The sequence below is a fragment of the Eurypyga helias genome, unplaced genomic scaffold, assembly GCF_000690775.1.
Source record: "Eurypyga helias isolate BGI_N326 unplaced genomic scaffold, ASM69077v1 scaffold36115, whole genome shotgun sequence".
Classification (NCBI taxonomy): Eukaryota; Metazoa; Chordata; class Aves; order Eurypygiformes; family Eurypygidae; genus Eurypyga; species Eurypyga helias.
The window spans coordinates 1-25766 of NW_010252709.1; the positions used below are offsets into that span (position 1 = coordinate 1).

Sequence of the window (25766 nt, forward strand, 5' to 3'; positions counted from 1 at the left end):
CTGCCGCCGCGGGCGGGAGGGCCGGACCCGGACCGCAGCCGAGACAGCGCGCCCAGCGCGGAGGGGCGGGCGTGAGAGAAGAGCGCGGTGCTGCTTACCTCGCTCCTTCTGCCGAGGCTGAAACGGCCGAACGGGGCTGCCCAGCGTTCGGGGACACAGAATGAACCCGCCCGAGCTCAGTCAGTCGGCCGGGTACTAAGCCGTAATGAGTAAATAGCAGCACAAACCTCTTCGAATTGCTGCAGGGGCTGAGATTATACCGTCATTTAAAACCCCCTCTGGTTTAAGATGAGCTCAGCATGCAGAAACATCGAGTGCTGCCCACAGCTGGGGGGTGTGGACAGCGTGCAAGGCAAGCACGCTGTGCCTGATCAGATGTTTCAATTCCTTTTTCAGTGTGTTTAATCCCCTGGGACAGCAGGCATGCCTTCTCTTTCTTCCTGGTTTCTGGGTCGGGTTTTTTTTTTTCCTTTCCCCTTCTCTGAGACTGGAAAATTTCCATCGGCCAAGAAGCAGCCAGCCTGTAAAAGGGACACCATACTCATTGTTTAATCACTCACTTCAAGCATTGCATTTCTGTGTCTGCCTACAGGAACTTAAATTTCTTTAAATTAAACGTGTACAGGTTAACAGGATCGGATGGAGCACCTCAAAGCAGATTTCCATCTACAACTGTTTGTCTTGGACTTTGGCTTTAGCACCAGTGCCCCCCTTTCCAATACCTCGGCCTTGGTTTGCTCAGATAGGCTTGCCCTGTGTTTGCAAACATACCAGTCAGGAAAGCACAGACTGTTACACGCCTGACTGTGAAAGCATAACTATTTACATCACAGAAACTCAAGATCAGGTTCCTACTTCTGGCTGGCAGAGACACTTGAAAAGCCAAACTGTCAACAGTATTTTTACTTGCCTGGAAAAAAAAAAAAAGCCTTTGGAGAATTGAATTTGATAGGGAACAAATGCATTAATTAGCCTGGGATTTTGAATTAATCCTCTGATTTGTGCTGTGGATCACAGAAAATCTAAATATAGCTAACACTCTATGTTCTCCCTTCAAGCAGACAGAAGCGAAACCACGTGTGGGTTTAGTTAATTGGCAGGTTTTCAGTCTGGTCGTGCTGTGTTTCACAGAAGGAAGTTAACATACTGTTGTCATGAGTCAAGGGTAACAGAAAAGAAAAGCAACCCAAGAAAGTAGATGGGTTTGTAAATACTTGTAAATGTACTGAAACAAGGATGTGATGTTTCTGTTGCCCTGCAATAAAATGGAAAATTTTAAAATTCCAAGCGGTCAGTTCCACTCGCCTGGTGGCCTAGCCTGCCTTCGCCAGGCGCAGCAACGATTCCCACCTTCGGCCTTTTGTCAAGTTGACCATTACTGAGTGCTAACCAAAGAAACCTTTCTTCTTCTGAGCACCACATGAAAGGTAAACCCAGAGCATTAGAGCAACATGCCTTCAGCTGTGAACAGGAAGTTTCACGGAGCCTCCCAAAAGCCTGTGTCACAGCCATTTTCTACTAAAGCAACCACTTAATTAAGTTACCTTTGACTGTGTGGTTTTGCAAGCACCCAGATTTGTCTAGTAATTAAAAAAAAAAGTAGCTTTAATACATATTTCAGATCTACAGATGCAACTGTGATTGGCATGGGGAAAGTACAATGACAAGGCACTCCAGCCCAGAACTGCAGCGTCTCTGGGGTACATGTGTTGCACTTTGCTGCTTGATTATGGTTTGTTTTGTGGTTGGGTTTTTTTTTTTTTCCTTTGGCATTCACCATAAGCCTGCATGTTTTTAATTCCTTTATTATGGCATGTAATACCTTTCACTCATAATTTTGCTCTCAGCAAACTTTGAGCAATTAATTTAAGTGCCCTCACTTAAAATTTAGTATAGTTAGTTACAGTGAGTGATCTGATGGGCATGTTCATATTACTCTGCTGCAACCACACGGACTTACTACAAACTGCATCCCAGCCTGCTGGACTTTCATCAGGTTGTGTGTTATTCTACAAAAGGTTAAAAGAGCCAATTTTTCTACATTTTTCAGCATGCTAGATGATCTTGCTTGCCACTGTTAGCCAAGGGAGCCCATTTCAGGGTTAGGTGGCAGAGAACTCCAGGCCAGACAAACCAGCAAAGAGCTGTGTGGGTGTTCTGGTTTGTGTGTGCAGTTGTGTACAGGTGTACTCTTAGTGGTGGTTCTTAGACAGCTTAAGAACATCACAATTCACGAGTCGGTGTTGAAAAGTAGTGTTCAAGTCCTCAGTAAATGTGACAAAACCAAATATCAGAGGGAAAAACTCTTCAAATCTAAGCAAATACATTTCTCCCACCTTCCACCCGGGAGCCGCAGTGCAGATGTTTCAGCAGCTGTTCAAAGAGTGTGCATGATCAGCTCATTTTTCACAACCTCACATTTTCACACATTTGTATTTTAGCTGACATGGAGCAAAGTCATTATCACTCTCATTTGCTCCATCACCACCTCTTCAGCCTTTGAAACTTCAGGATATCGGTATGCAGGTGGCCAGCAGAAATGCCTTACCTTGCTCTATCTGCAGCACTCCCCATTAGATGTGGGCTGGTCGGTGTAGGATTGTTTCTCGGTGAGTCATGCGAATCCCTCTGTACTTTCTTCTAGGCAGTGCCGTGCTGTGCATGATTAGCGGGCTCTGAGGGTGACATTGTTTCCTGAATGATGTAACTGAAAATTCCCCTTCCTGTGCTTCTTGTTTCCTGATCAGTTTTTGTCCTCGAAGACATTCCAGCAGCTGCATATCTTTTATTGCTGATCTTTATTCCTACAAATCTCTGTGAAGACAAGTTATGTCAACAGCTACTTTAATTAATTTGGTACGAAACGGAGGGTACCAAGTAAGAAGAAGAGCCGTGGTGACATCCCGTCTCTTGCAAGACGAGAAGCGTCCGACAGCCGCCTGCTTCAGCTCCACCTCTGAGCGCCGCTCTTCAGCCGACCTACCACATGGGACACCTTTGGCATCTGGGACAATCGCATTGACGAACCTATTCTCCTCCCCCCGAGCATAAAGTATGGGAAGCCGATTCCGAAAGTCAGCCTGGCCAAAGTGGGCTGTGCTAGCCATATCGGGAAGCGTAAGGAAAATGAAGACCGATTCGATTATGCTCAGCTGACGGAGGATGTCCTGTACTTTGCCGTATACGATGGACATGGCGGGGCAGCAGCAGCAGACTTCTGTGATAAGTACATGGAGAAATACATTAAGTAAGTGTGCACCAAAAGGGATTGCGTGTCGAAGGAGTTACAGTAGAGATTCCTTCCTTAGGACTGCAAGGGAACTGGTGGGTCCTACAGCGTCGCTAATCTTCCTAGGTTATATAGCCACCCAGCCCAACGACAGCTGGAACACCGGGCTGGTGCAGTCCGTTACAGCGGGCATGCCATGAACTTCTTATTCTGGGTGGTGCCTGCCCCACTGAGCCAGCCTGCAAAGACCAGAGAGGAAAACAGTCCAGGAGAGGACTGGGAATGCAGAGAGGGCATGAACTGCCTGTTTTCAGATGGGGTCACTGTGATCGCTGACCTGTGGCTTGCTTACGCTCTTCTGTATCTGCGTTACATCCCTGGGTGTTGGAAGAGGAATTTTATCTGTTTGCAAAATTACAGGATTATGCTCCCAGTGCAGGTCATTAGTAAAACCGTAGTACATTTTCACTGAAATCCAGCATTATTCAGTGCATGCAAGGAGGGAGATAAGGCTATGGAAGAGATGGATCGAAATGTGTATTTCTTGGCAAGAAGTTTAATCTTTAGTTTGCTTGTTTGTTTCCAGAGAATTTCTCACTCAAGAGGAGAACTTGGAAGATGTTTTGAACAAAGCTTTTCTAGAAATAAACAGAGCATATGAAAGGCATGCTAATCTGTCTGCTGATGGTAGGTAACAAAATACTCTACTTGTATGGGTACAGAGAGTAAGGGGTTTTCTTATTTGCTCAGGAGTTTTGTAGTAAGATGTCCAGAAAAATGCTTGAAAGCAGTTCTACTTAACGTAGCATTTTGCTCTGATCACTTAGTGCAAATGAAACAATTATGCTTTACCTCCTTGAAAAGAAAAAGCTATAAAAAGTCTAAATCTAATTTACTGGGGAGTTATTAATGTGAATGTTGGCATAATCGTCAGTGAATTGCTCTTAATGTGTCTCTGTCAAGGAAAGTGTTTGTCAAGTTATCAAAGAGTGATTCAGATTTGCAAGGAGCGTAATTTCATGGTGTAAGAAATTTGGAGGAGGGTTTTGGTTTGGTTTTTATTTGTCAGGGTTTTTGGTGTTTGGGTTTTTTTGGGTGGGTTGGTTGTTTGTTTTGTAAGCTGTTGTTCCTGTGGGTTAAAAGCAAGAGTGTCAAAAGTTCCCCTTTCTAACTTGGCTGCTGCACCTGGAGAGGAACGTATGTCAGAATTAATAGGATTGATATTGCTTCTGTACACACAGAATCACAGGAGTAGCTGAGTGTCAAAGGGTAAAAATGCAGCGAAGCGGAAGACAAGGTTGGCTGTGGTAAAGCTGGCACCAGCCCTTTTAGACTCCTTAGTCCTGGCTGGGAATCATGTTCTTGTAAATATGCCTCCAGACTAAGCACACCTGAAGTTCCAGTTCAGCAATGGAAGCTTATAGAGAGTAACTTGGGAAGGGAGGTGGAGGTGCCTGTCCCAGGTCTGTCACAGTTTCCTTAGTCACGAGGTACAATTTTAAGAGTCAGTTTAGCCAATCTTAAAACAAACCCCAAAACCCCAAAATTTAAGAAACGCCAGACAAATAAAAAGACAAACAAAAAACCTGTCCCAGTGCTGCTGCAGGTGCTGGCAAAACGACTGAGGTGGTTTCAGAAGAACAGAAACTGTAAAAGTTTTCTCTCCAAGAAAGACTGCAAACCACCAATCCCTCAAGGGGCTGAAGTGAAACTGTGTTCTCAAGCTACTTTTCTTAAGCAACAAGTGAATACAGTCAAGTAATGGAGTGGCTTCCTGCACTTTAACTGCTGGGTGAACCTAGGTAGGCTCAGATGTTTCCTGGCAGGACAGGCAGCCTGACTGTTGCAGCGCTGCGAGGGATTCGCACCCTTCCTCTTACCTGGCACAAGCTAAGTTATCAGGTGTATCAGGAAAAATGTTTAAGTCCTGATACGCAGCCCTTAAAAAAGGGAGATTAAAAGGTCATTTTGCCATTATATCCCTTTTTAAAAACTGAAATCCTTTAAAAAATAATGATGTGGTAAAAAAGTCCAGTCACTTTTGACCTAAGGGATGAGTTTTACCTGAGCTTATGAGAGACCCAACAGTAGAGCAGATGTGCTTTTTATCCAAGAGCGTCCTTACAAATACGTTCTCTTAAAAGCCCAGATTCAAGAAGGCATGTGAGTACAGGCTTACGTGCTTCCCTGGATCAGGACCTTTCATTTTCACCAGTGTGAAGATCTGTTCCCCTCCCGCCCCTCTGTTAGTAGAACAGCTCTGGGATTGGCTCATGGAAGTGACCTCGGTTAAGTGTCAGAGCAGCTCCTTGAGGAGGAGGATCGGGAACTGTACTTGGTATATTATAGTTATTCTGAAAACGGTTTCGGATTACAGCATTTGGTACACGAGGCTTACGGACCTGGATAACAGTAACATTTGGCATAACAAGTTATGCAGCAAGCTGAGCATTCTGGAACTGCTTATAGTATTTTTTTCGTATCATTTAACTAACTGGTGCTGCTTAATGAAATATAATGCAAATGCCAGCAAATTTAGGTAACGGTTACCCAGATACTGGGCAAACCCTCTTCATTAAAAAAGCTCGAGGTCAAGCAAAACAGAGGGCAAAAGCCTTGTCAAACACCCACAGGGCCACACTCCGGCCAGCACTCAGTGTTTCTCAGGTAGGCTGAGCACTTGCAAGCTCTTGCAGGAGCCAGGCGGATCTAAAAGTACCCAGTGCTCTTGGCCGACTGCCCAGCTGAAAATCAAGCCCGTAAGGCAAGGAGTGGACTAACAGGGTGAAAAGACGAGCGCGGGTAGCTGAACAAATCGAACTCTTTGCATATCTGTGTGTTAAAATAATTCACTGCTGTGTTGGCTGCTTGGTGTGGATATTTCTCTTGTTGCTGCTGTTTTGAAAGTAACATAAAATTTCAATGCTTGGGATGTGTCCTTGTTAGAAGCTTCCTGCCAAACTGATTCAGTTTGCCAGCAGAATTTCTGATTAACTGTGGCTATTCTAGATGTGACAGTCAAGACTGTTGCTAAATTATCTTGAAAACGGCGGCTGGTTGTGTAACACTGGGTATCTGGGATACGCTGGATGCTCCCCAACACTGACCTCCTTCTGAAACCTGGCCACAGCTGACAAAGTAGAAAATAATAGCTTGGCCTTGCTCCGGTAGATGACCCTGCCAGTGCTCACTCCTTTATCTGCAAAAAACAGTGTATGTTCGGGATGTCCAAGTCTTTACTAACACACAACCAGCTTTGGAAGCGTGTGCCTGGGCATCTGAAAGAACAGAAGTCCTGGGGCAAAACCCTGTAGCCAAAATTGCATGGATTTTGTTTGACGCCTTATTATAGTACTACTTAAGGGGCAAAACCTGCATCTAATGGCACAAAGTTAACGGGACTAGAGGTGTGCCTTATTGGAGCAGCTAGCTGTGTCTTCGAGGGCACAGCCCTTTGGATGTTACTTTACAATTACAGAATATTTGAAATTATAGATGGAAAACACGTAGCATAATAGTTTCTGTGAGCTTTCAGTTAAAGAAACAGTAGATGTGTGTTTTAAATCATTGCTGAACTTAGGTACAGGACACAGTAAAGTACACTCACATCCAACAAACTTGTCATTGTCCACAAAACTGTTAACACAGATGGACAGTTTTCTGGTATTTTTGGCTAGCCATAAAAACTGAAATGTGAAGGCTGAATAGCTTTGCTGAGCAAGGTCAGAAGTAAGGAAGTGAATCATGTGCTTGAGGAAATTTGAGCATCCCTCTGGAGAAATGTAAGACAAACCCTCTCTCCTGGCCTAGTGGAGTCCTACAAGGCACTGCTACCGCTTCTGTTCACTGCGATCCACTACTCGGAGAGAACAACAGGGAGACTTGCCATCGAGCCCCACGTTCAGTGCGTCCAACTCTAATCGCATTGGCCGCTCACTTCTGGAATAGCCATCTTACTAAAGCATAGCCAGGTATTAACTGCTGTGTCTGTGTTTGAAAGGCACTCCTGGACTCTTCTTATGCTGAGCAAACAGCGAGAGTTATTTAAAGATAACGGAATTGAAAAAGTAGTGGGGTTTGGTTTTGTTTGTTTAAGTTGCCATTCGAACGTGATTTTTGTTTCTTTGAATATGTTAACCTGCAACACTGAAGAAAAGGGAGAGCTGCAGAAACTGTACTAAATATTTCCTAAACCCAGCAATGTTGCAAAGGCAGCCTTTTTATCGTGACCCTTGATTATTACCTAATCAAGTTAGAAGACACTAATTACTGTATTAAAGGGGAGTTTATTTTGCATATTTTCCGATGGGTCAGAACAATTCATATCCTTCTATTCAGTGCCTTTAAGATGGCCCCATTTTAGCTGGCACCAGTTTGAATGCCCCATTTTTGTGTTATATATAAGTATATATATAAAAATAAATAAATTGCCTTGAGGATATTCTGTACTGAAGGTGTTCTTTGGAGTGGCTAATCTTTTCCAGTACGAGTGGCCCTCTAGCATTGATACAATTCTCTGCTGGATTTGCTGGTTGGTTACTTACCTCCGCGGGTGGGGTGGGGGAAAACCCCAAGAAAATTTTAGGGTTTTATTTTGGCTGAATTTAAACTGGTTTTGTCAAAAAGTTTTAGTGAGAAGGTGAGAACGGTGGCAATTCCTCAAAAACACCAAGGCTGATTTATCTGCGGCCAAAGACGCGTGGGTAAGCCTCGAGTGCTTCCTATACTACCTGCAAAAGCCAGCGCAGGCAAACCCAAGAGTGACTGCTTCCCCTGTTCTGCAGCCCTCACTCTTTTATCTCCAGTGTTGCAGGTTTGTTTTGTTTGAACAAAGTCCCTGGGTGAATTTCCTATTTGCCTCTGTGTGCATGTTATTTGTGGCAGACACTGTACCTGGTCAGCAGCTCTAGAACTGGAGGCCCGGGACACTATATGCTGGGCTTCAGTGGAAAGAGAGATCTGCTTAATTTTGTCCCAGGTGAAGGAGTCCGGCGGTTCCTAGCCTGGACTACTGGAAGGTTTCCACATCCTCTTTGTCACATTAGTTGAGATGACTTGCAGTAAAAGTTGTCCAGTGAGTGTTAAGAACCTATTGAAAGATCTTAGTTTTATAGTGATATTGTTAGGAAACCAAAATAAACTCTTTAATTGCTAAAACCAGTATATGTGCTGATGCAACGTATTTTGATGTTAGTAAATAACCTAGCAGCAGTTGTAGCGAAACATCAGAAATGTTATCCCGTTGTCATTCCTGTGGTTTTGAGCTGTGCTGGAAACGACGTCATGTGTGCGGTCTAGCTACATCCATGCTCCTGCACTCCTACCCAGATCACACACTGGCTCCAAGGAAGAGAGTGTGAGCAGCATTTATTTTTCTAGGTGTGCTGTTGAACTAATAAGTGTATATGAAGCTCAAGTCACTATGGCCGTTACTACAATTCTGGACAATATCTTGACTTGTTCTTTAGTGCCATCCCTTGATTTTGTGATAGGGGCACGTTTGGCTTTGAGAGCTTGCACTTGAAAGATGCAGAGTCACCTGAATGTCAAATGTTCCCAGTCACTTCTGAATTAAGACTAGAGAGCTTACCTTTTCCAGAGACGGCCTGTGTTTGCCAGCATAGTTCCAAAACCAAGGAATGAAATGGGAGAGTAGCAGCAATTCTGCACTAGTTTTAACATCTAAATAATATGTATTTTCTGTGGAATGAAAAGGTAGTTTTACGTAGGTTCTTCACTTCACTTCTTTTAACTGTTGGCTAAAACAGGTATTTTACTGGTTCTACTAAAATTTCTAATCGCACTGCTACGCGTTAGCATCTCACTTGCATAGTGTGCCTCCAAGTGAGCCTGCACTGGACTAGTCCTTGCTTCGAATGAGAGACAGGATGTCAGAGCTTACCTTACTCAGAAGCTACTGGCATTTGAACAGCTTTCAGATTCGTCACCCGCATGGCAGCCGTAACGCAGTCCAGGAGTTGACCTGGGTCACCACGGTCGATGCTCAGGACTGCCGTCCTCGCTGCAGTAATAATACCTGTTTTAAACAGTAACACAAGCTTAGTTTAGACCGTATTCTGAGTTTTTTCGGGTCCATCAACTCACTGCTTCCTCTGCACAACAAGGCTCAATGCATATTTCAGGGCTACGTGCACTTCGATTCACTCCCAACCCTGTTTAACTTATGGGGCACGGAGACGTCACAGGGCTGGGGAAGGAGGCTGCCCAGATCCCAGAGCGCTCGCATTCCTGTCCCAGTGGTACGCAGAGGGCCGCGCTGCACGTGCGCAGTTTGCTGGCAGCTGGTCAGGGATGGGGCTGGCTGGCATTTCTCCGGCTCAGACGCGCTGTCCTGTCTCAAATCCATCCCACCTTCCTGGGGTCGGGGCTGCGGGGCCCAAGACAGGCGGGCATGTCGTCGTAGCTGAGCTCTGGAGAAGCGGTGGTGGAAATATTTTTAACCACGTGAAAAAGGGAATGTAACCGGGGATTCTCCTTCCTAAGTTAGCCTCAAACCCATCTCTCACTGGCTTGCTTTTCAAACCTGGGAAAATGGGAAAAACGGGAGACCTATGGAGGTCCTGTCAAAGGGATCTGCAGTGGCTGTGAACGCAAGTGTGTTCCGGGCAACAGCCTGTCCTGGCCAGGTGTTTTACTGTCAAGGCTCAAGCTGGCAGGAGTCGCTGCCTTCCAGGCGCCTCTCACTGGGTTACCTTTGCATAGTTTGCAGGAAGGGAAGATACTAAGTGTAAAATGGGGCTGCTCCTGTCAAAAAGTAAACAAAAAAGAAAGCTGGACAGTTCTTGTGGCCTTTCCTTCACCCCAGATAAAGCTGCAGATCTTTTCTGAAACAGGCAGACTTGCATTTCTCCTTCTCAAGCACTTCTTTTTCCAGAGCACTGTAGGAATTGAAATGAGAAGCCCTTAAGTTTACTTGCACTATTTAATCCCACTGGGCCCCTGAACCCAGCCAGCTCAGCTCACTCCCTTACCCCGGAGGAGAAGGAAGATGGCAGCCCAGGCTCCATTTTGCCCTTTGGGCAGTAACTGTACACCCCTGTCCAGGGATCCCACCAGTGCCCTGGGCAGATTGCCCCGAGAGCCGCCGCCAGCTGACCGCAGCGGTTTGCAGGCACAAGGCAGAATCCAGCTTCACCTTTGCGCTGAAGGGTCTGAAGGGAGCAGCCACTCTTCCCAAAAAAAGCCAGTGACCTGCTGGCTGAACCCTTCGTCTCTGGGCAAGGCTGGGGGAAGCCGAGGGAGATGGTAACAACTCTGACAGCAGCGGGAGGACCCCACAGGCTGTGGTAAAGGAGCCATCTAGAGTTTCCCTTCTGACGGACTACAGGGAGGTAAAATCACTGTTCCTCCACTGCCTGCTTCACCACCTGAGAGAAGGGAAGGGCTTTACGGTGGGCTACCTGTGCAGTCACTGCGCCGAGGGGTGAGGACAGTAACCTGTAACGGGAGGTGAGGGACAGAGTTAACGATTTGTACGAGCCAAAGGAAAGCCACTGTACCTGGTACGGCTTTTATTCCACTTGTCCTCTTTGCATGGAGCCATGTTGTTGCACGGAAATACCCCTTCCACCTCCCCTCTCCCTCTGGTCCTACATGCATGCGTGTTTGCTCTGTTTTTAATATGTAGATTTAGTTTAAACTTGAAAGCAGTTACTGGTAATGTAGAGCACAAGTTGCCTTCATTTTACAAAGTTGCTGTTGTAAATGGTCTCATGCGTAGAGGCAATGCTAAAACCTCTCTCTCTGATGTGACATTTGTAGCAACTCTGATCAACTCTGGGACCACTGCAACAGTGGCTCTGCTCCGGGATGGTATTGAGCTGGTTGTGGCAAGTGTGGGAGACAGTCGTGCTCTGCTGTGTCGAAAGGGAAAGGCCATGAAGCTCACCATCGACCATACTCCAGAAAGAAAGGAGGAGAAGGAAAGGTACCTGTTGGCTGATGATGTGGCTTCCCAGGGAACGGTCAGGGTGTGCTTGTGTTCTGCTGCTGGGTTGGGCCTGGAAGAAAGCAGAGAGTCAAACATAATGCTCCAAGAGCACCTCAGAGCTGCACCACAGAAAGCACCACAGCTCCAATGAATTCATTTGGTTCCGTGCAGAGGACCGGAGATGTGGAAAGCCCTGCAGGGGTGCGAACTGTCACAGCAGTAAGATAGCATAGCTGGGACTCGGCACAGGGCTGTGACCACGTGGTGCAGACTTGTCCAAGACTGCACCAAGCAGAGCCAAGCTCTGAAGCAATGCATTACGGTTCCCAGGCCAGCCAAGCCACATCCCTCCCGTGGATCCCTTCAGACAGCAAAAGCCAACCCCCAGCCTAGGTCCTCCGCACCCCATTCCACATCAGCAGCTAGTGACAAGAGTTGCAGATAGAGTTGGGGTAACGGTGCGAAGCTGTAACTCACATTCCCGTTTTTTTTTGTCCCTCTGGACAGGATTAGGAAGTGCGGTGGCTTCGTTGCCTGGAACAGTTTGGGACAACCTCATGTGAACGGTAGACTTGCAATGACGCGGAGCATAGGAGATTTGGATCTTAAAAACAGTGGTGTGATAGCCCAACCAGAAACAAAAAGGGTTCAGGTAAAAGAAGGCCTGGTTCCCAGGGACAGCAACGGTCGGACTAAGGGGCAGCATAGGTGTTCCACGCAGGTGGCGGTACCCACACAGCACATGCCCTCGTCAAGCCTGGTGGCCAGGTGTGGATTTTTAATTGTGGTGAAGTCACCAGAGAACAATTCTAATGAAGTCACTTCAGATGAACACTAACAGGTCAGAAAAGAATTTGGCCCTGATACTAAATTTAACCAGATCAACATCAAAATCCGGTTTCTCACAGTACTGTATAAGATAAGGGAAGAAAGATAACATGTGATAGCCGCTACCGAAACACAAAGGTGTTAGTCTGGTCGGGGCTTGTGGTCAAGTGAATAATTTTGAGGTTAATGCTGATATAAAACCATCACTGAGAACTAAGTGGGACGTGGACGGGCTGTCACTGAAGAAAGTAGAATATGCAGACATTGGCACACGTGGGAGGAAGGGAGGAGGGAGGGACAGCCACATGCTTCTTACCAGAGCTCCAGTTGTCCAGAAAACAAATCAACCACCCAGCAGGTGTTCAGCGCGGTTGCCTTCGCAGGAAGGCTCTCCCCTCGGCTCACATTCTGTTGATACTAATTAAACGCCACCCACTAGGCCTGAGGGGTTTGGGGAGATGACCACAGTGCCACCATATCTTCCTTAGATCCTCAGTTCAAGGAAGCATTTTGTTTACTGGGTAATGCACGGATCCAGTGGTTTGGCCTTGGAGGGCTGCCTCCCACAACTGGAAGCACTTTAAGATGCTCTCCTCCAGCACAGGGAAGGCAGCCCGTGTGGCTGATGGATACGCTCGAGGGCAGCCTTGGCTAGCTGAGGGTTTGGGGGTTCCAGTCAGTCCTTGCACAGAAAGCAGGAGAGCACGCAGCACCCCCAGCAAAAGCGCTTTGCAGTGTGGTGTAAAGACAGAGAGGCAGTTGCTTTGCCTTGCGGCACTCGCCCCATCGTTGTGCGTGCTGTGTACTTTGTTTGCAGCTGCACCACGCGGACGACAGCTTCCTGGTCCTTACGACCGACGGCATTAACTTCATGGTGAACAGTCAGGAGATCTGCGACTTCATTAACCAGTGCCATGACCCTGCTGAAGCCGCCCACGTTGTTACGGAGCAGGTAATGCCGCAGCGTCTCTTGGCAACAAGTGCTTGCGGTTGGTTTTTGTTTGGTTTCATGCTTTTAAAACCAAGCATACCACCACACATCCAGGTCAGTTGAATGGTGCTGGCTGAGGCACTCACTGCTCCCACCGGCTGGCCTTTTCCTTACCCTGGGTCTTGCCACATCCTTGCCGGCCATCGTTTCAATTAACTTGCTTAGCCGATGATCCGCTGAACTGCCTGGGGCCGTAACTGTGCTTTATTCCTGTGCCAAGTGTGTCGTCAGCACAGACAGATACGGCCAGCTGCTCAACAGGGCTCGGGATGGTGGCATATCCTATGGAAAGCTCCGGGGCATACCCGAGTGCAGCATCAGGGCTGGGAAGGGGCAAGGACGCCTTGGTCCTCAGGGCACAGTGTCCCACGTGGAGCAGGATATTTACTTCCTTTTCCGGCAAGACGACGATGCTGACAGTTTGTTTCTTCTCCCAGGCAATGCAGTTTGGCACCGAAGACAACAGCACCGTTGTCATAGTGCCGTTTGGAGCGTGGGGAAAGTACAAAAACGGCGAGATCAACTTCTCCTTCAGCCGCAGCTTTGCTTCCAGCGGGAGGTGGGCATGAAGACCTGCCACAACTATCTTTTCCTGCCGTAATCTGGACACAGTGTGCTACAGGAGAACACATCCATCTGTTCGTAGGTTGACTCAGTGTCTTGTCCATCTCTTCTGTTCCCAGTGTTAGAGAAGATGCCACTGTTCCCTCGGTGCGTAATGCCCCGTTGTTGCTTATGGCTGATCGCATTTGGCTGTGTTTATTTATTCCAGTCGGCGCTGAGGCAGCTATTTCCCTGGCTTTGTAGTCCCAGCAGCTCTGCATCACGTAGAGGAGGCTCTGGGCTCTCACGTGAGGCCGGGGGCGCTGCACAATCGTTTCATACCTACATGTATTGCCCAGGACCCCCGGTTACCCGGCAGCTGCGCAAGTCCCAGTCTCTGAGCCACGTGCTGGCTTCTTTGTACGTTAATGCACGGGGGAACAAACGCACAATGTTCTTAGGTAGACAAAAAGCGGGTTTGTTGCCTTCCTCTGCTGTGCAGCCACCCCAAACTCCCCTGTGCTTCAGGAGGAGCGGGTGAAAAATAAGGGAGACGTTTCAGAAGCGTTTGGGTTCTGATGCCAGTGGCATTTGGTGTAGCTGAACAACTTCTTGAGACAGTGCTGCTCTGCAGGGCTTTATGCTCTTGCCGCCATCATCTGTGACCCTCCACGTCCAAGGAGACGGAGTAGGCTGGAGCCACGTGCTGTTGGACAGATGGGAACGTTTCTCCACTGGGTCCAAAGCCTGTACGGTCTCTGTGGACCATGCAGCAGCCCTGTGCACTGTCCTCTCTTTGGTGAGCCAGTGCTTGACAAGGAGCACCGAGAAAGGACAAAGCTGCACATTCTTGATACCCACAGACTCATCCACTTGAATTTTTTTTTTTTTTTTAAAAAAAAAGAAAACCAGCTTATTTCAAAGAGTTTACTCATCAAGATTCTTTGGATGTGTAAGACAGGAGTTTATTTCTTCATAAATGTTATGAGGATTTTCCTGCCCTTTGCTGAAGGTTTCTTCCATTCAGTCGTCATCTCCTGTGTCCCTTCACGGTATACTGGGAGCTGTGAAATGCCCAAAGCAAGCAAGCTGGAGAAAGGAGAGAGCACTGCAATAACGTAAGGCAGTCTGTGTAAGCTTTGGGTGTTGTTTCTAGTAGGTGTCGGGTATTCAGGCACCAGAAGGTAGTTTTATACTTAAAGGAAGCGTTTTCACTTCCCTTTCTGGAGGGGTTCTGCGTCCCGTGAGGCACGGCGTGGGCCAGAGCTGTGAGCCAGCTCGTATCGCTGCCACAACACAGACTGCAAGTGATGCGTTGGCAGCAGGTAAAGATCTGTGCCAGTTCGTTCAGACCTCCTTCTGCTCCATGTCGGGCGTGCAGCTCCCGTAGCCACCTAAGTCACCCTGCCACAACGGTGTGCGGGCAGAGAAGAAGTGGGCTCGTCAGGCTTGCCACGGTATTTTTCATTCTATGGATGTTTCCAACAGCACAGTGGTAAAAAACCAAAACACTGAAAAAGAAGTTGCCTCTTACTAGATCACCTTGCAATAAGGAAAAGTATTTCCGAGATGCCTGCCCTGATTCGCATTTTCCAGTGTGAAGTACGCATCTGCATTCCCCGTAGCTCTTTCCTGTTAGCCCAGGTTTACACCTTAGGCGGTCATTCCACGTGTTTTTCCCTGCCTGCAGTCGAAGGCCTAGCAGCACCCATCAGAGCAGAGTGTTGTACCAACAGCATTACGTACTAGGTGTTCAGAGCTGGTTGTGTCCCCTCACTTGGGGCAGTACATGGTGTAAAACAAGTGTACGTTCTGTTCACAAGCTCTTCGTACTTGTGAGCTGGTGTATGTAGATCTCTGGCTTTGGATGCAGTTGCCTGGGCCTGCCTAACGAGCGCATCACTGGCTTACAACAACAATCCCTTCTCTCGGCCCAGATTTTCCCCAGGGTCGGGTTTCAGCGATCACCTGAGGTCAGCACATTTCCTGGTTGTGATCCTGGGCTCAGCCGTGCTCACCTGAGGCAGACAGGCACCTTGAGTTGTTACCAGCGAGAGGAGGTTCTCGGGCTGTGGCAAGTTTGAAGATTCCCACAACTCATCTGTGGGCAAACTGGCAAAACGCAGCCTCTCCCGAGCCTTGAGGGGAGCTGGCACCTGCAGAGGTTCAGGGAGCTGCTCCGGGAACGTGGTTATGACCGGTCTGTGCTGCAGCAGGAACACCTGACGGCCTTTCTCCTGCCAAAGAAGTGACCTGCTCAAACAGCACGTCCCATAGTTGCCAGCAAAGGGTTAACCACAGGACAGGCAGTGTCTGGGCACAGCAAAGGGTTAGAGGCGGCTCTGGAGAGGGAGTTGCTGTGGGGGTGGCTCTGGTATCAAGTGTCAGACAGGCTGGAGTGATTTGGACCAGCTCCATCCGCACTGTCCTTTTCCAAATGCTGCTCATTTCTCTTGGGCCAGCGTCTCTCCAGACGGAAGATCGCGAGGGCGTTGCGGGTGTTCGTGACAAGTACACATCCACGGCTTTTAGCAGTGCTGGCTACTCGCCAAGCTGAAGACATGCTACTGAGAGCAGGCTGCTAGTGAAAAACGCTACAGATGGAGAGCAGGTGCTCCGAGGAATGACCTGGCAGCGAGAGCTTCTAAACACTGACCCAGATGTACCAGGACACGACCGTTTTGCTTCTCATCAGAGGTTTTGTGGCATTTTGTTTTATCCCTATCTGGTTGCTTGATTTCATAGAGGGGAAAAAAAGTGGTTTGGGGCTTTTATTTCTTGTAACAGAACGGTTATCCTCTCAGAGGAAGGATCCATCTGTAACTTCTTTTAGATCTGGTGAAAGAAGGGATAAGACAAAGCTTTGCAAAACAGCAGATGATTAGACAAGGATGTACTGGTGGTGACAATCGCTGCCTTGATGCAATATCATGGACAAACCTGGCTTGGAAAGGCCGCCTGGGTGTAGTCTTGCCCGGCCTCCTGCTCAGAGCAGGGCTTAGCAGAACGGCATGCTGCAGCGGAGGGATGTCTCCGGTCCTGGAAACGCAGTGCCTGCATATGGGAGAGAGGATTTAGCATGCAGCACGGTTTACCTGCGGAACCACTTCACTGTGCTGAAGTTGAAAACTGACCAGTATTTAACAGGCCCTTCACACAGCTACCAGTACGGTTCACAGATAGTTAGCACATACCTAAAGCTCCACTAGCAAAAGTGAATCGATAGCTGACAGGAGGTTAGAGATGCATTTCTTACGCACAAGTTACGCCCTGCCTGTTCACTCTAGTTTTTTGCATCGTTTCTGAAGTCAACGAGCTACTGATGATGGTGAAACGCTTTGCCAAGCGGCCCAGCAGTCTGCCTGTTCCTCCTCCCACTGAGAACAGAGGTACCTCCACGCTGGTGTGTGTGGGTTCCTTACTTCAGGCTGCACGTGGCAGGACTCCGAGCGCCAGCTTGGAAAACACGGCGTTTTATGGACAAACTCCCTCACCAGGACCGTTGGTCTGTGCCTCCTGAACCACAATTCTGCGCCTTCCTGCCCAGGTGACAGCAAACTCCTCTGAGTGGCAACTGCACCACACCTTGTTTTTTTCTGAGAAGTCGGGAAAAACCTGCGATTAATGGACTTTTTGTCGTTCGATGCTTCTCACGGAGGAGTCATCAGAACAAGTCTCTGCCCACGCATTTCAGTTCTGGGGCTGTTCTGACACCGATACCGTGTCGGCAGAGCGAGCTTTGGGTGGGTGGGACATGGGTCTGTGGCACGGAATGCGGAGCGCACGGACTGTGAAGTTGGTGGAGTAAACCCATGCGGAGTAATCCCATCCAGGGAAAGTGGAAATGGTTTGTCACCGCGGCACCGAGGGATCGAACCAGCAGTCCCGCAGTGACGTCCGGCCAGCAAACCCCTTGGCGTGGGCTCTTCACCAGAGCCAGGTACTGCTCGGCTGTGACAAAGCTGTACTTCCGGGGTGCGTTTCCTCTCTAGCCAGTAAGGCTCCTGCCGCTCTGCGAGCGTCCGGCTTTGCACCCCAGGGACTGGCAAAACTCTTGCCTAGCAGAGAGTTCCTCTCAGCCTGAGGACGAGCGAGTCGGCCGCCCAGCAGCAGTTGCCTACCAGAGGTTGATTCCTGCAGGATCACTCGAGGTACCTCACGTTTTGAACGGAACAGAACCTCAGTTTGCTCTCTAGCTCCCGTTCCCGCGCATCCGTTGTTGCAACAAAAACGCTATTTTGTGTTCACTACAGACCCAAGTGAACATGAAGGGTGACCTACTGAGCAACACCTAACAAGTGTTTGCTGTTTTCCTGCCTTTTAGCGATGGATTCTGAGCTCCACTGCATCTGGTAAGAGGATTTTCTTGCTTGAACACACCCCCTGAAGCAGTGCCATCTCTCACTGTGCGGGCACGGCAGCAGGGTGGGCTCTGGGGGCAGAAAGGAGGAAAACGCTGTCCGGCTAGATACTGTTTTTTACTGTGAGCATCTGGAAGGCACAGGGGAGCTCGTGTTGCTGGAGGATTTACTAGGAGAGGCGTTGAGGCTGTCGCTGGAGTTCAGCTCGGTCACTACCACCTGGCGAGGGGGGTTTTGATGCTTTGCAGAGGGAGCTCGCTAAGTGTCCTTTGTGACTGTGACTGAGGAGAGCTGGTCTCTGGAAGGTGCACGTAGTGCCAAAGACTGAAGCGCAACAGTGCATTTCACACGGGGTCCTTGGAGCAGTCAGTCCCTTCTGGTTGAAAGGCTCAGGGTTGGAGAATACTTGTGGAGTTTGTGGTTGAGAACAGGGGTGGGGAGGGAAATCAGCAATATTACTGCTTTTCACACACTTTGGGGAAATGAAAATTGCGAGGAGCTTAGAGTCATCACAGGATTCCCACCCGCTTCCACGGAATCAGGGTATCAGGTCACCCCTTCTGTCTCAGCGGGCAGACGTGCTGTGGCCAAGGGCACTGGGATTTCTAGCGAAGGGAGAAGCACAAAACAGCAGATACCAGAGGAACTGGCTTATTATTAACTTCTTGTAAATAACCTGAGTTGGGCACTGCTAGGTCCGTCAGTCACTCACCCGACAAGCCGAACACATGGTACAGAAACACTCTTGGTACCCCTTGGTTCCAGAGCTGCTGTTCCCAGTGCAGAGATGTCCAGCGGGACATCCTCTTGCCCCGGGACATCAAGTGCTTGGGCAGTGGTGTGTTTCCTAACTTTCTACGGACTTGAGTGCAATTGGGTACGTTCATGACAGGGTTTGCCTTAGGACTGGGTAAAATTCCTGTGGTTGGACCTTTATGTTTGGTGTCCACAGTTCGTCTACTTAACTGTACAGAGCTGTCCATTTTGCTCTTTTTTTTTTTTTTAAAAGGTTTGTTTGTCTTTATCAACTCAAAGCTACTGTGGAGCAGATAAGTCTGTACTGGAAAGCTTAAAAGACCTTTTAATAAAGAATTGCCTTCTAGAGTTGTGTCGCTACAAGTGGGTTTTTCTTCTTCCACTGCACTGCAAACTACCAGAAAAGTTCCTGCTTCTCAACCTGTGTCATGACTGAGCTGTTAGCGCTGGACCTCAGCCCCTGCCATAAAAACCTTTGGATTGCCAAGGCTTTCCCTGCAAAGCCGTTCGCCCAGCGATAACCAGTGCAAAATACCTTCTCGCTCTGCTCCGTCAGCGTCCACGGGCTTTGCTGTAGCAGGGCCGTGTCTTCCCACGTGCTGGCTGCATCTGTTAGGTTTTGATACGGTGCAGTACAACGAAACCCGAGAGCCCCCTCTCTGAAACTCGTCTGTCTTATACAACAAAGGACTCTAGTGAAGCAGGAAAGTACCTTGGGTAGTTGTGGTGGTGAGCGATGCCACCCTGTGACAGTGGAAACTAACAAATTGGGCCCCTCAATAACAGAATGTATTCTGGCTTTGGCATAGATTCAGGACTTTTCGGTTATCCTAAAGGAAACAAGAAGAAAGTATCATCCGAGGGTTTTAACTCATCCATGGAAGTAACCCTGAGATCACTGTTAGTTTTAGTCCTACTGCTTTTACCGCTGAACTCAAACCTGCTTTACTGTCTCCCTGGGAAGCAGCAGCCGTAGTTCAGTGATGTCCTGGCAGTTTCCTACAGCAGAGGACCAGCCCTTCCATGTAGGACTAAAGCGAGTCCTTTTTTACTGTCCTCTGTGGCCAAAGCTCTTCTCAGCCCAGCTGGGAGCTTAGCAGCTCCCACATCGCCATCTATCCCACGGCGGTAAGCGTACGGTGACCCCTGCTCAGGCAGGCGAATTCTAAGAGCCTGAGTAGTGTGCTGGGAAACCCACCGGGCAGCTTTGTCCTTTCCCACGGCCTGCCCTTTCCCAGGAGTTGTAGCTCCCCGGCTACTCTGCAGTCGGAGCGTTGGCTGCGTAGCCAGCATCCCCGTGAGCGGCGGGTTCGTGCACAGCTGCGGGAGAGGAGGAGGGCGGCCGAGTCCCAGGAGCACCGCGGTGCTTTCCTGCCCAACTTGACCTTGCTCTCCTGCTCACAAGGGGCAGCCCCCAGGAAGGACGGGATGTTTTTCCAGGAGCTGTGGACAGCTTGTGTCAACAGCCCCCCCACAACCCACCTGATTAAATGGGGTTTTCATCACCGCTACTGGGCAAGAGCCTTGCTCTGGGTGCACTCCCCCCCACCATACTGGTATCACACGTCCCTACCAATGTATGTCACGTTCTCCTGCCCAGGGTCACCTCTGCTCCTGCTCAGCCCTGCAGCGCAGTAACCTCCCGGCAGCTCTGCCCGGCAGAGCAAAGCAGGCTGCACAGGCCACAGGGGCACCAGAAGTGGGGAGGAGCAGTCCCTCCTGTCGGGGAAGGTGCTGGTGGAACAGCCAAAGGACCAACACCTGGAAAACTGGCTGGATTTGAGCTCTCGGCGGCCTGATTTTACCCGTCATTTATTTAATGTGGTCATTAGCGTTTGCGGTCATTCCCCTTCATGCACGAACGACTTGACAGCTTTTCCCGGACCTTCACACTTACACAAACTACATGGCATGTCCCGCTGCCCTGCCCGCCCCGCGGCACGGAGGGTACAGAGGGCCTCAGCCAGGCTGCGGCAGAGTCCTGAGCGACTGCGCTTGTGTCCATCAGCGCCCGTGTCCAGGCAATGGGGCTAAACCTTACAGAGTCCCTTTTTCGGGGCCAGCCACACACCCAACACAACGTCGCTCAACAGCCTTGGGGAGGCAGGGCAGGATTTGGCTCCCAACACATCAGTCCTGTTTCTGTGCTCGCTTACCAGTCCTCCTCTCCACCGTGCGGTGCACTGACCTCACCAGCCGATCAACACCGTGTCCTGACATGGAGACAGGCACGTTCCACGGCCAAGAATTCCTTAAAAGCACACCATGTAGTTTTTACCGTGGTACAGAGCACGAAACACCTCGAGCCTAGAAAGCGGGCTCCAAGCCTCACCTTTCTGAACTGTCCCAGTCCTCACAGCCCTGATGAAAGACAACTCGGTCACAGCAAACAGGCCGCAGATTTGGTAACAACGGGCCGGGCTGCGGCACTGTCACAGAACGAAACACCGCGTCTTTCACCCTGAAATAGCTTCCCACTGGAAACCAGACAGCAACAAACCTCTGTGGGCAACAGGCACACCCAGCAGATGCGCTGGAAGAGCTGGCTACTTGTTGTAGCTGCTCAACTGAACACCTGGCCCCAGAAGGTGCTCCGGCCCGGGGGGAGCTGTGGCAGAGCTACTCACAGGCTGGGCACTTGCAGCGAGCGGCCCCGTCCCTCGCCAACTGCCTTGTTTCACTCCAGAACCGGCTGCTGGCCTGTCTGATGCCAGCTGGGGATTTTACAGCTCCAACACTACCACCTGAGCTGCCACGAATTTCACAGGGCACCAATCTTCCTTTTCCTGGAGGAACCTCGCAAAAGGCTTTCCTAATTAGCCTTTCATTTGCCTGGAAAGAAAGGAGCAGAACTAACTCACCCAACGCCCGATTTGCAACAGGCACTCCCCATCCTAATGTCAACACCGCAGCCTGCGCTCCACGAGGCAGGGGTGGGACTGCGCTTTCCCAATCCAAAGGTCTACCAGGACTGTGGCCCCCACTGCTTCCCCATACTGGCACCTCCCCTCCCCCCGCGCCTTTGTTTCATGAAGGCAGGCTGCCCTGAGACCCAGGGGAGGGAGTTTTTGGACGGGCCACAGGCTGGCAGAGGTGGAGAGGGGCCCGTCCACGCTGGGGTGCCGAGGGCACGCGAGGGCCACAAACACCCCCCGGCGAGGCTGGCTGGCTCACCTTCCCAAAGTCGAGGGTGCCCAAGGGGCAGGGAGATGCCGCCGTGCACTCCGTAGGCAGGATGCGACGCCACCTGCACGTTCTTCGCCTCATTCAACACGCGGCGCCGAGCGACGCACGAGTTCGCCAACGACGCAGCACGGACCAAAAAGACGGTGGCTCGCTCGTTTTTTCCTGCGGGAACAGGAGGCTGAGATAGGGCACACGGCAGGATCCAGCTGCACGGAGCTACCGTTGGAAGGGCAGCTCTGCCCCCGGAGAGCGGGCAGCCTACGCTCTGCTGTGGGCATGGCTTACTGGCTCAAAATGCTTTGCTGAAGTTCCTTTGTGACCAGCCAGGGCAGACAGTCGGCCCAGCTGCGTCATGGCCTGGTTTAGTTAGAGAACATCTGTTAGCAACCGGTGCTGACACGTCAGTAACGGCCAACCTGAAAAGCCACGTTCTTTAGCGCTACCTACCCAGAAAAGGGTATAAAGATGGACTGAAGAATTAGTAAGGTATTTCAACGTTTGGGGAATCTTAGGCTGTTTCTCACCAGATAAGGTCAAGTTCTGCTCTTGTAGTCATTCTCTCCTTGGGAAAGATGATTCAAACTGGATTTTGACACTTCCCTCTCTTCCACCATCCTTACGGAGCGTGGCTTAAGTCATTCTTTCCTGTCTGCTTTCTGCGTATCGGTACAGCCTGTTCTTCTACACATTCCCAAATCCTGCCGGCTTCACCCTCCATGACGACACTTACAGAGCAAAGAAGAACGAACAAAGAGACAGGATTTCACACCGCACCGTGGTGAGGGCTGTGCTCTTGTTCAGAAAGCAAACCCGTAACCAGCAGCAGAAATTCACTCCTCTTGAGGACACACAAACGTGTTACTCAGTGGTTACCGCTCCCCCGTTAAAAACATTTATTCAGCTGCAAATGTCTTTCCAACAAATGCAAACCAGCTTTTTGGTGGTAAATAGCAGGTATTTATTTGAAATGAAAAAAATACTTCAGTACCTGAACTATTGCATTTAATCATGTATTGTTGTAATCGTGTTACTCTACCTTTTTGCATTGGAGACAAATATACAATGAACATTCAGATATCACAGATTGCACACTAGATAGTAAATCGTCAGGCCTTTTACGTAACCACCAAAAAACAGATATTGGATTCTGCAATATAGTACAAAATTCCACACTCCAGTCTTAGCCAGTTATCTTCAATTTACTCCTGATGCTGTACAAATAAATGGCCATTTAACTAGGGCTTACAAGTTAATAACAGGACAAAAAAATATACATTGCACTGACACAAAAAGTCAGCTGTGTTAATAGTCATGCAACAAGTAACCAAACTTGCTGAAATTAAAAATACTTTCTAAAAACAGTTTTAACTGCATAAATATTTTATACACAGTTCATTTACCGAAACAAAAGGAGTCTTTAAATGATACAAAGCAAATATAAGTTTCTACCAATTTTATACATAAGAAAGTGCAAAATAACTTATCTAAAGTGTTTTGCTATTGAACTGATGAATGTCGGCCGGAGGCAGCCAACCCCCGCAGCGTGACGTTACAGCTGCACACTACATACGAATGTGAAGAGTACGTGAGTAAGTATACTACAAAGAACAAGGCAGGAGAAGACACGTGAGGTACTCGCAGGGAATACAGTCTACTGATGTTAGTGTACATGAGGATATTTTCGCTCAACAGATTTTTACATGGAAAAAACAAAACAAGTATTTGCATTAGAAGCCTGAAAGAAATGGAAAAAACCCACTCCCAAGTGAACAAAGCAGTTGCCCACAGCACCAGCTGCCAGAGGAAATACGAGCAGGTGCGTTTTTTCCCCTCCACCTCCTACAAGCCAGAATGTGGGTTTTGGAATAGCGCAACCAAAGAATTAAGTCAGAGGGCCACGGTGATTTGTTTGCAAAACGTAAATTTGGACTAACCTCTGCACTACCGAGTCTGTGAAGAATAACCACCCTGGTTTTGTTCAGTACACTGCCAAACATCAAAAGCCTACACCACCACCCGTACAGCGTGCTCACGTAGCTGAACGCAGCCGACTGCCTCTGCACCGACGGCCCGCTATCCTCATGACTCCGCGTTAGTACTATATGCCTACTGTCCGCCTTCCTCTTTAGATTCTATCAGCGTTGTCATCACAAACCTTGTTTTTATTAGGGTTTAATGATGTGGCTGTACAAATTCCAGCCCATAGAAAGGAATACTTCCTTAAGTTTGGTTTTGATTTAACATCTGGAGGCAAGGGGAAGGAAACTCTGTGGACTCAAAGGCATTTAGGCGTTGTTAAAAGAGCCTTTTGTTCAAACCGAAAGCGTTAAGGCCACTAGCCTGTCTTCTGAACTATGCTGGTTTTGCATCATTTTGGGAAGGGTGAAGGCAACGTTAGATGCGGAAATTCCAGTGCTCTGCACACGCTTACTGAGGGCCTCTGCTTGTTTGGAAGGACAAATCTGTCAGGGTAGCCACGCAGCGTGGCTACTCGATCATTGCTCTTTGGATCCCAAAGGATCTATTTGGGTCAGCTAATCTCAACAAACCTGCATTTCTCAACAGTGTGCAAGGGCTCTGGAGAAGCCTTTCCGTTCATTTGGGGACCTAGGATACATACCGAAACAGGAATATATCTCATTTTACAGACCAGCACGTACATAATAAACAAACATGTATCAAAATACATTATTTAACTCTCAGTGCATAAACATGTGATACCAGGGTAAAGAGTAAGTGGTCAGGATTAACAAATTCTTCACCGCTAGAAGCTCAAAACAAGAGAAGACGTGATCAAGAGAAGATGTGCCCCCACGCTGCCAGAGACCTCCTGGAAGGAGCTCATGCCACCCCAGAGGGTTTGGCATGACGGCAGCGCCTGTTTTAACTGTTCGCTGTCCCAGGGCCAGAGGGTGCCCAAATCATTCCAAGGATAACCTCATCGTCTCGAGTGAAGACACTCGCTGAAGCATCAGCGGGCCACCTGTCTTCTGTTGGTTTGGGTCATATCCTCACCGCTATTTAAAAGAACCCACTGTGAATATCCCTACATCTAGATCAGTTTGTCACCCATTTACAAAATATATACAAACACGTTAAAAAACGGAACCAAACCAAACACCAATCTGCCCCCCTCCCTCGCCCAGCCTAAAACCCACTGGCAGGACCTCATTCAGAAACGAAGTCCATAGGCCTACCTGATGCACGTGTTCTGATCCCAGTGGATATCAGTGTCTCTACTTCATCCCACGTGTAGTGCAAAATAAATGACAGAGTAGTAAAAAAATACTGCAATTAAATGCATATTGGAACTTAAAAACCATAATGGAAATCTACTGCTGTCCTCGAGTTGATGCCATGTGCTGACACATGAAGACAGCTCTCAGAAGCACTTCTGCTGTGACCAATATCACCCTGTTTTACGCCCATTGTTCCAAAAGGTTTTTTGCAAACAAGCTACAGGACAACAGCGGTTAAATTTTATGCACAAGGAATTCATTCTGTACCTACCTGCAAGCCAATTGCTGTTGACTAACGAAGGTAAAAGCTGGTTCTTGCACTGCATGAATCAGCCGCTAAGGAACGTTAAGTAATTAACAAAACTGCAGCTCTGACGTATGTATAAAAGAGGCCTTATTAAATATGAACAACACTGAGGTGGTAAATAGTTCAGTATAAAATGCAACACAAGCGTACAATTTAGTTCCTGGTTATCTTACAGCTAGAATAAAATACTCCAAGTCCTATTCTCAAAAATGTTTTCTTTTGAGAAAATCCATGTGATTCTATGAATAGCCTTACTTTAAATTAAGATACTGTGGGCAACTGAAAGAACAAACATGCACAGACTGGGTTTTTAACAGAAACACACATAATGCCTTCGAGTTTTCTGCTTTTGGTGTTTTTCTTCTTTTTTTTTTT

General features: G+C 48.6%; 1 protein-coding gene across 1 annotated transcript; it reads left to right on the forward strand.

The window, feature by feature from the left end:
- The first annotated feature begins 2829 nt into the window (after positions 1-2829).
- Positions 2830-13634, forward strand: PPM1K (protein phosphatase, Mg2+/Mn2+ dependent, 1K). The gene is given in 7 exon segments (XM_010152458.1): positions 2830-2971; positions 2974-3247; positions 3816-3916; positions 11012-11177; positions 11688-11832; positions 12826-12960; positions 13437-13634. Coding segments are annotated over 7 exon segments (1095 nt in total). The 3' UTR covers positions 13569-13634.
- Positions 13635-25766: the final 12132 nt, after the last annotated feature.